Source organism: Anomaloglossus baeobatrachus, chromosome 4 (genome assembly GCF_048569485.1).
Source record: "Anomaloglossus baeobatrachus isolate aAnoBae1 chromosome 4, aAnoBae1.hap1, whole genome shotgun sequence".
NCBI lineage: Eukaryota > Metazoa > Chordata > Amphibia > Anura > Aromobatidae > Anomaloglossus > Anomaloglossus baeobatrachus.
In genome coordinates, this window is record NC_134356.1 from 248178091 (window position 1) to 248190339 (window position 12249).

The window sequence follows — 12249 nt, forward strand, 5'->3', positions numbered from 1 at the left end:
CGGCTGATTACTGTCGCGCATATTCATTATGCGCGACACAGCCGACCCGGAAGCAGCTGCTGCAGGTGTCGCGGGCAGGGAGGAGGGTGCCGGCACCGCGCTCACCCCCCTGCTCGGGTCCGGCTGCTGCTGCTCAGTGGTGGCTCGAGCGGTGGGCCGGATCCCGGGGGTTCTCGAGCGGCACTCCTCGCCCGTGAGTGAAAGGGGTATTTTCTAGGGGAGATTGTCCGTGACGCCACCCACGGTTGTGGTGATTTGTAGCACCACCGCTGCTCAATATGGGGATCCCGGGAGTGGTGATGCGGAGCAGCCAGGTGTTGTGTTGCCCCTCCGTGGGTAGGGGTTGGTGATCCCGGGGCCCGGTGATGGCGTGGAAGGTGCAGGGCCTGGTGGGCGCAGGGACGCGGGGGCAGCGCTGTGCCTTGCGGCACTGTGGTACTCACTCAGCCTGAGACGTTGACACAGTTTTACGGTAAACCACACGGCTGGAAAGACGGTTCCCACGGACGGCTGCACTTGCTCTCCCAGCAGGTAACGGTGATGTCCCTCTGACCTGCACCTGATGTTTCTAAGTTGGTAGCGATGGGTTCCCACCGGTAAACGTCTGTGTTTTTCACTGACGTGTGAAACGGGCCTTAAACAGAACACTGAGACTATCACAGAGCAGGTGCATTTATACGGAGACTTAATTACACACAGGAGGCTTATATTTATCCTCATCAGTCATTTAGGACAACATTGGATCATTCAGAGATCCCCAATGAACCTCTCGAGTGAGTTTGCTGCACTGAAAGTAAATGGGACGACGCACCAATTTTCAGTTTATTCTTTTTTCACAAAAGTTTAAATTAATAAATTTCATTTAACTTCACAATTGTGTCCCACTTGTTGTTGATTCTTCACCATAACATTAAAATTTTTATCTTTCTGTTTGAAGCCTGAAATGTGGGAAAAGGTTGAAAATTTCAAGGGGGCCGAAAACTTTCGCAAGGCACTGTAATTATACCGGTTACGTGTTAACTGGTTATACAGTATTTCAGATCCCCAATACTTTTTATTATACTTTGTGTCATTCTTTATGGGTTTTTTTAAAAAAATATTTAAATACTATAATGAATATTTGTTTAGAAATACTTTTTTGAGACTGTTTAAAGAATGTTTCCTTTTAGTCAAGTAGGAAAAGGAAAGATTTGCAGAAAAAATGGATAAGCTTTTAAAGGAAAGACTTCACAAAAATATACTATTTAGGGATCTAAGGGCAGACCTTTAAAGAGGTTGTCTACTACTTTTACATTGATGGCTTACCCTTAATATAGGTCACCAATGTCTGATCAGCCCCCCACCCCCACCAATCAGCTGATATCTGAGCCATTGGCGGCAGCAGGCAGCTGGAAATACTCAGTTCCGGAGCTGCCCCGTCTTCTGATAGCGGCCGCGTCTGGGTGCTGCTCATCCGCCCTCTATTGATTTGAATGACCGGTAGACGCTATCAGTTGACGCGGCAGCTCGAAAACTGAGCGTTTCCAGCTGCCTGCTACTGTGGGACCAAGAATAGCTGATCAGCAGGGATGCTGACCAATCAGACATTGATGACCATTCCTAAGGATAGGCCATCAATGTAAAAGTAGTGGACAGCCGCTTTAAGGCACTTTTTAAAATTAGGAAACAAACAGATACAATACATAAATAATAAAAAATGATGGGGTAATATTTACCTTGTCAAGTTCATCTTCGATCTGGCAAGCTGCCAACCCAAGCCCTTCAAATTCTTCTTCTTTCACTTTTTTAATTATATCATACACCAATTGGTAATCCGGTGCTGTGATACTGGAGAAATTCACATGATGCGGAATAACACTGTGACTGAGATTGCCCGTCTGCAGCAGTTTTACAATCTTCCCTGCATTCCTACAACACCAAAGAAGATTACTTTTTACATGCTGATGTTACATTTTGTGACTATTATATATTAACAAAAATCTCAAACTCTTACTCAGATATGCAGCCCTCATTCATAATGTTCGCTTTGAATCCTAACACAGCAAACACAACCAATGTTGCCAAAACTGATGTAAAGAAGTTGATTAATGAGACCAAGACGGCATCGAAGTGGCAATTGTTGTCTCGCTTGTTGTAGCTTGAAAAAGCAATAACTCCTCCAAATCCCAAACCCAGAGCAAAGAACACTTGTGTCGCTGCTTCTCTCCAGACCTTGGGCTCTAGCATTATTTCAAGCTGAAATGAGAAAACAAGTTACTAAGAAATGATTGCAGCAACTGTGCCGGCGGCATAATGTTCCAAAGTTATTTGCCCTTTATATATTGTAATCTGATATTTTTTACTTTTCTTTTTTTTAACCATCTTTAGACTTTTATGGCGCCTCTGCAAAGTCAAATGGACTATGATAAGAAAAGGGAGAGGAAAACATATTTAAAGTATCTAAGAGATACATTAAACATTTCAAATATTCCTACTATGTCTCTATATGAGAGAAGTAATTATGTTACGTAACACTAGGTGGCACTATATACTGGTGTCAATAATGGTCACTATCACCACCAGCACAGAGCGCCTGGTAGGTCATATAAATTGCTACAATTAGGCCATGTGTGCACGTTGCGTTCTCTGCAGTGCGGAAAAGAACGTACCCTCTGGCAGACTGGACACTGTGTTTCTAAAATAAAATGCATCCACAACGCATGCATTTTGGATGCTTTTTCCATGCATTTTGGATGCATTTTTGACAGTGCGTTCCCACGGCAATTCAGCTCTGCTACATGCCAGCTGACAGCACACACAGAGTCGCACAATGAGAATGAACTCGGGTGAACTGCACCCGACTTCATTGTCATACCGCAGCTCTGTCTGTGTGAGGCGTCCCGATTATCATCTTCACCGCACACATCCCATTACCGCCGACATCCCCGCACACAACCCGACATTCTCGCACACATCCTGATATTACCGCCGACATTCCCGCACACATCCCGACATTACCGCCTACATCCCGACATTACCGCCGACATCCCCGCACACAACCCGACATTACTGCCGACATCCCCGCACACGTCCCGGCATTACCGCCCACATCCCGGCATTACCGCCGACATCCCCGCACACAACCCGACATTCCCGCCGACATCCCCGCACACGTCCCGACATTCCCGCGCACACATCCTGACTTTACCGCCAACATCCCCGCCCACATCCCAACATTGCCGCCCACATCCCGACATTACCGCCGACATCCCCGCACACATCCCGACATTACCGCCTACATCCCGACATTACCGCCGACATCCCCGCACACAACCCGACATTACTGCCGACATCCCCGCACACGTCCCGGCATTACCGCCCACATCCCGACATTACCGCCGACATCCCCGCACACAACCCGACATTCCCGCCGACATCCCCGCACACGTCCCGACATTCCCGCGCACACATCCTGACTTTACCGCCAACATCCCCGCCCACATCCCAACATTGCCGCCCACATCCCGACATTACCGCCAACATCCCCGCACACAACCCGACATTACCGCCGACATCCCCGCACACGTCCCGACATTACCGCCCACATCCCGACATTACCGCCGACATCCCCGCACACATCCTGACATTACCGCCGACATCCCCGCACACATCCCGACATTACCGCCCACATCCCGACATTACCGCCAACATCCCCGCCCACATCCCAACATTGCCGCCCACATCCCGACATTACCGCCGACATCCCCGCACACATCCCGACATTACCGCCCACATCCCGACATTACCGCCGACATCCCCGCACACAACCCGACATTCCCGCCGACATCCCCGCACACGTCCCGACATTCCCGCGCACACATCCTGACTTTACCGCCAACATCCCCGCCCACATCCCAACATTACCGCCTACATCCCGACATTACCGCCGACATCCCCGCACACATCCCGACATTACCGCCTACATCCCGACATTACCGCCGACATCCCCGCACACAACCCGACATTACTGCCGACATCCCCGCACACGTCCCAGCATTACCGCCCACATCCCGACATTACCACCGACATCCCCGCACACAACCCGACATTCCCGCCGACATCCCCGCACACGTCCCGACATTCCCGCGCACACATCCTGACTTTACCGCCAACATCCCCGCCCACATCCCAACATTGCCGCCCACATCCCGACATTACCGCCAACATCCCCGCACACAACCCGACATTACCGCCGACATCCCCGCACACGTCCCGACATTACCGCCCACATCCCGACATTACCGCCCACATCCCCGCACACATCCTGACATTACCGCCGACATCCCCGCACACATCCCGACATTACCGCCCACATCCCGACATTACCGCCGACATTCCCGCACACATCCTGACATTACCACCGACATCCCCACACACATCCCGACATTACCGCCGACATCCCCGCACACATCCCGACATTCCCGCACACATCCCAACATTACCGCCGACATCCCCGCACACATCCTGACATTCCCGCGCACACATCCTGACATTACCGCCAACATCCCCGCCCACATCCCAACATTGCCACCCACATCCCGACATTACCGCCAACTTCCCCGCACACAACCCGACATTACCGCCGACATCCCCGCACACTTCCCGACATTACCGCCCACATCCCGACATTACCGCCGACATCCCCGCACACATCCTGACATTCCCACGCACACATCCTGACATTACCGCCGACATCCCCGCACACGTCCCAACATTCCCGCGCACACATCCTGACATTACCGCCAACATCCCCGCTCACATCCCAACATTGCCGCCCACATCCCGACATTACCGCCAACATCCCCGCACACAACCCGACATTACCGCCGACATCCCCGCACACGTCCCGACATTACCGCCCACATCCCAACATTACCGCCGACATCCCCGCACACATCCTGACATTACCGCCGACATCCCCGCACACATCCCGACATTACCGCCCACATCCCGACATTACCGCCGACATTCCCGCACACATCCTGACATTACCGCCGACATCCCCACACACATCCCGACATTACCGCCGACATCCCCGCACACATCCCGACATTCCCGCACACATCCCAACATTACCGCCGACATCCCCGCACACATCCCGACATCCCCGCAAACATCCCGACATTACCGCACACATCCCGACATTACCGCCGATATCCCCACACACATCCCAACATTACTGCCGACATCCCCGCACACATCCCGACATTACCACCTACATCACCGCACACATCATCACCGCACATACACCGGCATTACCTCATTGACGTCCCCGCTGTCAGCGCGATTCACTTCAGTTGCTGTGTGGAGCTCACTGGAGCGGCGGTGTTCTACGGCCGCTCCTGTCAGCTTCATGTAGCAGAGCTGGAAGTGTCGCGGGACCTCTGGATTACGCCGGACCTGGAGGGGTATTTGGGGATTTTAATAAAGTGGTGAAAGAGGGTGTTTTTTTATCTTTTATTCCAAATAAATGATTTTTTCGGGGGTATGTGTTTATTTACTTTCACTTACATGTTAATTATGGAGGTATCTCGGGGAGATGCCTGTCATGATTAACCTAGGACTTAGTGGCAGCTATGGGCTGCTGCCATTAACCCCTTATTACCCCGATTGCCACCGCATCAGGGCAATTCGGGATGAGCCGGGTAAAGTCCCTGGACTGTCGCATGTATTGGATGCGGCAATTCTGGGCTGCTCCTGGCTGATATTGTTAGCCTGGGCGGCTCCCCATAATGTGGCGCTCCCCATCCTAAGAATACCAGCCCTCAGTCGTGTGGCTTTATCTTGGCTGGTATCAAAATTGGGGTGGACCGCACGTCATTTTTTTTAAATTACCGTGTTTTTCCAAAAATAAGACCTCCCCCAAAAATAAGCCCTAGCAGGGATTTTCAGCATTTTCGGAGAAAGGCTTAAATATAAGCCCTTCCCCGAAAATAAGCCCCAGTCGCGGATCAATAATGAAGTGTCCGTGCAGCTAAAAAGATACAGATACAGCAGGACACTTCATTATACATAGCGGCACCCGGCAATCACACTCACCCGACACTGAGCGGCAGGACCTGCAGTGATCACACACCCGCACACATCAGATCACACACACACACACACCAGATCTCACACACACACCAGATCTCACACACACACCAGATCTCTCACACAAACATCGGATCGCACACACAGTCAGATCGCACACATAATCAGATTGCACACACAAACATCGGATCACATGCAAACATCAAATCACACACACCAACATCGGATCGCACACACATCAGATCGCATACATACTCACCTCATCCAGAGACACCGATCTCTTCTCCTGAGAGGCAGTGCAGTGGAGCGCAAGGAACAGGACCTGCGGCCGGACACGTGACTTGCTCTCATTCCCTGCGGCCGTAAGTGCTGGATGTGTTGTGATGTGGTGTGTGTGTGTGTGTCTGCGAACAGCTGTGTTTTTCTGCGATCGGCTGTGTATGTCTGTGATCGGATGTGTGTATCTGTGATCGGCTGTGTATGCCTGCGATCGGATGTGTGTGTCTGCGATCGGATGTGTGTATCTGTGATCGGCTTTTGTGTGCCTGCGATCGGATGTGTGTATCTATGATCGGCTGTGTGTGATCTGCTGTGTATATCTGCGATCTGCTGTGTGTGTGTGTGATCTGCTGTGTGTATGTGATCTGCTGTGTGTGTGTTTTTCTGCGATCGGCTGTGTGTATCTATGATCGGCTGTGTGTGCCTGTGATCGGCTGTGAGTGCCTGCGATCTGCTGTGTGTGATCTGCTGTGTATATCTGCGATCTGCTGTGTGTGTGATGTGCTGTGTTGTTGAGGAGAGCCATAAAATGAAATACTTAATTAACCTCTGGACATAGAGCATTGTGGGAAATATGTCGATTTGCCTTACATAATTCAGGTTTCAGATCATATACATGACACAGATATAAAGGTGGCTGTCATTGCCTGTTTCTCCACACCTTGCCTGGAATGCAAGGAATGTCCAGGTGTAAGAAGATACCATATAAGATCAACCCAAAGATCAGATGACATTACAGACCAGACCATCCAGCATGGATTCACCAGATGACGTCCCTCCCATCACCTTCGCCATGGATCCATCCAATGATGTCATAGACCCGCCTACAATGACGCCTACCAATCAGCTCGTGGACTAATACATTGTTCGACCCACTGACCAATGAACACATCCGGACATGCCCCTTTGCAAGGTTATATCAGAGCAATCTCAGTTGTAATAAAGCAGAGCATGGGCTGACTTCTGTCGAGGAAAGATGAATATCCGACTGTGTCTGATCTCATTTTTCAAGCATGCACTCGACCCACACCAATTAGGCCAGGCAGTAGGCAACTAGTGATCTCTGGTTAAGAGTTCACCTTAACATTATGTGTGTTTGTGTGTGTGATCTGCTGTGTGCCTGCGATCTGCTGTGTGTGCCTGCGATCTGCTGTGTGTGATCTGCTGTGTATATCTGCGATCCACTGTGTGTGTGTGTGTGTGTGTGTGTGTGTGAGATCTGCTGTGTGTGATCTGCTCTGTATATCTGCGATCTGCTGTGTGTGTGTGTGTGTGTGTGTGTATGTGTGTGTGTGTGAGATCTGCTGTGTGTGATCTGCTGTGTTTGTGTGATCTGTTGTGTGTGCCTGTGATCTGCTGTGTGTGTCAGCGTGTCAGCTAGCAGCAGGGTAGGACAGCGTGCAGCACCGACCGGAGATCACAGGAGGACCTTTGAATCACGCAGACGTCCTGGTCTGGTGAGTATGAGTCTCCTGGGAAGTGGGGGGTGTGTGCTTTTTTGGGGGGTAAACTTACCCTCAACCGTGTTTCTCCAAGAATAAGACCTCCTCCAAAAATAAGCCCTAGTTCTTTTTTGGGGGGCAAAAAAAATATAAGACAGTGTCTTATTTTTGGAAAAACACGGTATTTATTTATTTATTTTACTGCATGATATAGACCCGCCCACCTGTGGCTGTGATTGGGTGCAGTGAGACAGCTGTCACTCAGCGTGGGAGCGTGTCTGACTGTAACCAATCATAGGCGCCGGTGGGCGGGGAAATAAGGGAATACGAGATTGAATAATGAGCAGCCAGCATTTTCAAAAGAGGAAAAGCCGCCGGAGCAGTGTGAACGCCGTGCAGTGCCGCGCTGGTGATCGGGGATCAGTGAGTATGAGAGAGAGAGAGACAGACAGAGCGACTAACTGACAGAGAAAGAGACCAACCGACAGACAGAGAGAGATTCACCGACATCCACAGACAGAAATTGACCGACATCACAGAGACTGAAAAGACCTGCGTTTTGCTTGTCAAAAAAGCATGCAGAACGCAACAAAAATGCAGTCCAAGTGCATTTTGGTTGCGTTCTGACCCACATCATTGATTTCAATGGGTGGAGAACGCAGTTACAACGCACAAAAGAAGTGACATGCTGCTTTTTTTTCCACAGCGATTTTGGGCATCCAAAACGCTGCGTTTACAAACGCAGCGTGTGCATTGATTTTTCGGCTTTCTCATAGACTTTGCTGGGGAAGCTGATCGCATGCAGTTATGCTGTAGTTCAAAACGCGGAAAAAAACGTAACGAGCACACATAGCCTTAATTATGCATTGTACATTTTCTACCAATAAAAAAACTAGCATTCATAACAATGTTATTCATTCTTTATGTCCAAAGATTGTAGAAAAGCAAAATTGCCTAAAGGCAACAAGGTGCAACCCAAATCCTGATATGAACAACAATATAGCAAGGATTAAAATGTAACTTTTAATTTTTACTGTCTAAAAACAATAGACCTTAATAGAATAATAGATAAAGTGCAGTGCATAAACAATAGGGATAATAAAAGGATGGATCTCACCCGATATGTCTCTCCCGAGCAGATCACACACCACCGGAACGAACCACAGGCGGAAGAGGGCAAAATCAGACAAAAGAGGAGGGACCAGCAATTTCAATAATTCCTACCCCTGTCGTGCCCATGCAAAATGCTTCCGCCCTTACAAGGGCAGCACCCAAGTCAGGTCAAGCTACCCCAATGGAGATATACCCCTCCCAACGCGTTTCCCTCTCCGCGTTACCAGAGAGTTCATCAGGGGAGATTAATGTGTACAACCTGCAATGGCAGGAATATACAACACACAGCACGTTGGTCGCATATGTGTTCACACACAGCTCGATTTCTGTGTGTGTGCTAGTGGCCAGTGGGACCACTGGCCACTAGCACACATTGCAGGTTGTACACATTAATCTCCCCTGATGAACTCTCTGGTAACGCGGAGAGGGAAACGCATTGGGAGGGGTATATCTCCATTGGGGTAGCTTGACCTGACTTGGGTGCTGCCCTTGTAAGGGCGGAAGCATTTTGCATGGGCACCAAAGATTGTAGCTTACATCGATTGAATATAGTTAAATGCTAATATTCAAACTAGAGAATGTATTGAAAATTAAGCAGGAAATTTTAAGGGCTTAAAGGGAACCTGTCACCAGTTTTTTTCAGAATTTAACCAAAAGTATCACCTTCTGCAGCTCCTGGGCTGCATTCTATGAAGGTGCACCATGTTCCTGACTCCCCTTGCAGACCGCAGAAATAGCTTTAGAAAATCTGCTGCCACGTACAGTACAGACCAAAAGTTTGGACACACCTTCTCATCTCTAGAACAACTGTTAAGAGGAGACTTTGTGCAGCAGGCCTTCATGGTAAAATAGCTGCTAGGAAACCAGTGCTAAGGACAGGCAACAAGCAGAAGAGACTTGTTTGGGCTAAAGAACACAAGGAATTATGGATTAAGATTATGGATTAAGGACATTAGACCAGTGGAAATCTGTGCTTTGGTCTGATGAGTCCAAATTTGAGATCTTTGGATCAAACCACCGTGTCTTTGTAAAAAAGGTGAATGGATGGACTCTACATGCCTGGTTCCCACCATGAAGCATGGAGGAGGAGGCGTGATGGTGTGGGGGTGCTTTGCTGGTGACACTGTTGGGGATTTATTCAAAATTGAAGGCATACTGAACCAGCATGGCTACCACAGCATCTTGCAGCGGCATGCTATTCCATCTGGTTTGCGTTTAGTTGGACCATCATTTATTTTTCAACAGGACAAGGACCCCAAACACACCTCCAGGCTGTATAAGGGCTATTTGACTAAGAAGGAGAGTGATGGGGTGCTACGCCAGATGACCTGGTCTCCACAATCACCAGACCTGAACCCAATCGAGATGGTTTGAGGTGAGCTGGACCGCAGAGTGAAGGAAAAAGGGCCAACAAGTGCTAAGCATCTCTGGGAACTCCTTCAAGACTGTTGGAAGACCATTTCCGGTGACTACCTCTTGAAGCTCATCAAGACAATGCCAAGAGTGTGCAAAGTAGTAATGAAAGCAAAAGGTGGCTACTTTGAAGAACCTAGAATATAAGACAAATTTTCAGTTGTTTCACACTTTTTTAAGTATTTCATTCCACATGTTTTAATTCATAGTTTTGATGCCTTCAATGTGCATCTACAATTTTCAGAGTCCTGAAAATAAAGAAAACTCTTTGAATGAGAAGGTGTGTCCAAACTTTTGGTCTGTACTATATGTAAATTAACCGTTCTGGTTGAATGGGTGCCCTGTTCTTGGTAAGATGGGCGTCCTTTTCTTCAGCTCTTGTCCCTTCTTCTGCCATTGTTTGCCGTTCTCCTTTCATGATTGATGTGGGTGACGCCTCCCTCATCATCCAAGTTGCTCTGCAAAATATCGTGCCTCTGCAGAGTCATTCCCGGCTCACGAAGGCTCAGTTCACTCTGCGCCATCACGGGCAGAGCCAAAAACATAGGTGCACTTGTGCGAGCCGGTGAGCTCTTTACGTAGGCACGAGATTATAGCTGGCAATATGGATGACTTCACCTGCGTCATCCTCGTATCCGACCTAATTCTTGCGCATGCACAAAGACCTCACCGTCTCGAGCAAGCGCACCTATGCTTTCGGCTCTGCCCGTGATGGGGCAGAGTAAACTGCGCCTGCGCAAGTCAGGAACGACTCTGCACAGGCGCGAGATTTTGCAGAGAAACTTGGATGATGAGGGAGACATCACCCATGTCAACCATGAAAGGAGAACGGCGAACAACGGAAAAAGGAGGGACAGGAACTGAAGAAAAGGATGCCCATCTGATCAGAACGATTCATTTACATATGTGGCGGCAGATTTTATAATGGTATTTCTGGGGTCTGCAAGGGGAGTCAGGGTACAAGGTGCACCTGCATAGAATGCAGTCCAGGAGCTGCAGAAGGTGATACTTTTGCTTCAATTCTGAAAAAAATGGTTACAAGTTCTCTTCATTTCACTTCACTAGTTCTAGATCATTTGATTCTAGACTAGTGATGAGCGAGCACTAAAATGTTTGAGAACTAATTACTTGAATCCAGCTAATAGGAATCGCAGAACGTCTTGACTCGAGTAATGAGCATAATGGATGTCAATGGGAAACTGGAGCATTTTTTCATAACCCACCAACAGGAGGGCCGGTGGGGAGATCAGGCCCAAGCTCCAGAAAAATTGGAAAGGATATGGCCACTAGGAAAGTGAGCATATTGAGCACCCTGTTACTCGACCAAGTATTGACAAAGTAGTGGACTTTGTAGTGTGACTGTTTGAGGTTGTGGACAGATGTCTTTTATACTAATAGCAAGTTCAATCAGGTGCTATTACTACAGGTAATGAGTGGAGGACAGAAGAGCCTCTTAAAGAAGAAGTTACAGGTCAGACAAGGTGACATTCTGGATTTTTTTTTTCCCATTTTGTCTCTCATTGTTGTGGTCTACCTATGATGTCAATTACAGGCCTCTCATCTTTTTAAGTGGGAGAATTTGCACAATTGGTGGCTGACTAAATACTTTTTCCCCACTGTTTGTGTGATTTTCCACATAGACCGAAGTGAATAAAATCACAGCAAATACTACTCTTGTCCGTGTTGTAGACAAGACACTGCTTATGTTAATGGCAGGTAGTTTGTTGACATTGATGACAATTGCAGCTGGTGACTGAATGTTCGTTTGAAAGCAAACGTTCATTTTCATCTTGTTAAAGCACAAATCCTGAGTTTTTTCTTTTCAGTGCTGAAGTAGTGCTTCTAATCTAAGTTCACTTACCCTAGTCTTATACTTACTCATGAGCGTCTTCACCTATTATTGGTGCTGCTCCAGTCCCGCAGCGCCATC

General features: G+C 48.5%; 1 protein-coding gene across 2 annotated transcripts in view; it reads right to left on the minus strand.

The window, feature by feature from the left end:
• The window catches only part of SLC6A15 (solute carrier family 6 member 15), a 73260-nt gene that overhangs the window by 19765 nt on the left and 41246 nt on the right, over positions 1–12249 (minus strand). For both annotated transcript variants that reach the window (XM_075344779.1, XM_075344780.1), the window contains 2 exons: positions 1994–2235; positions 1716–1908 (listed from right to left, as the gene is read on the minus strand). In XM_075344779.1, the coding sequence (XP_075200894.1) occupies positions 1716–1908; positions 1994–2235 (435 nt within the window). The remainder of the gene's footprint in view (positions 1–1715; positions 1909–1993; positions 2236–12249) is intronic.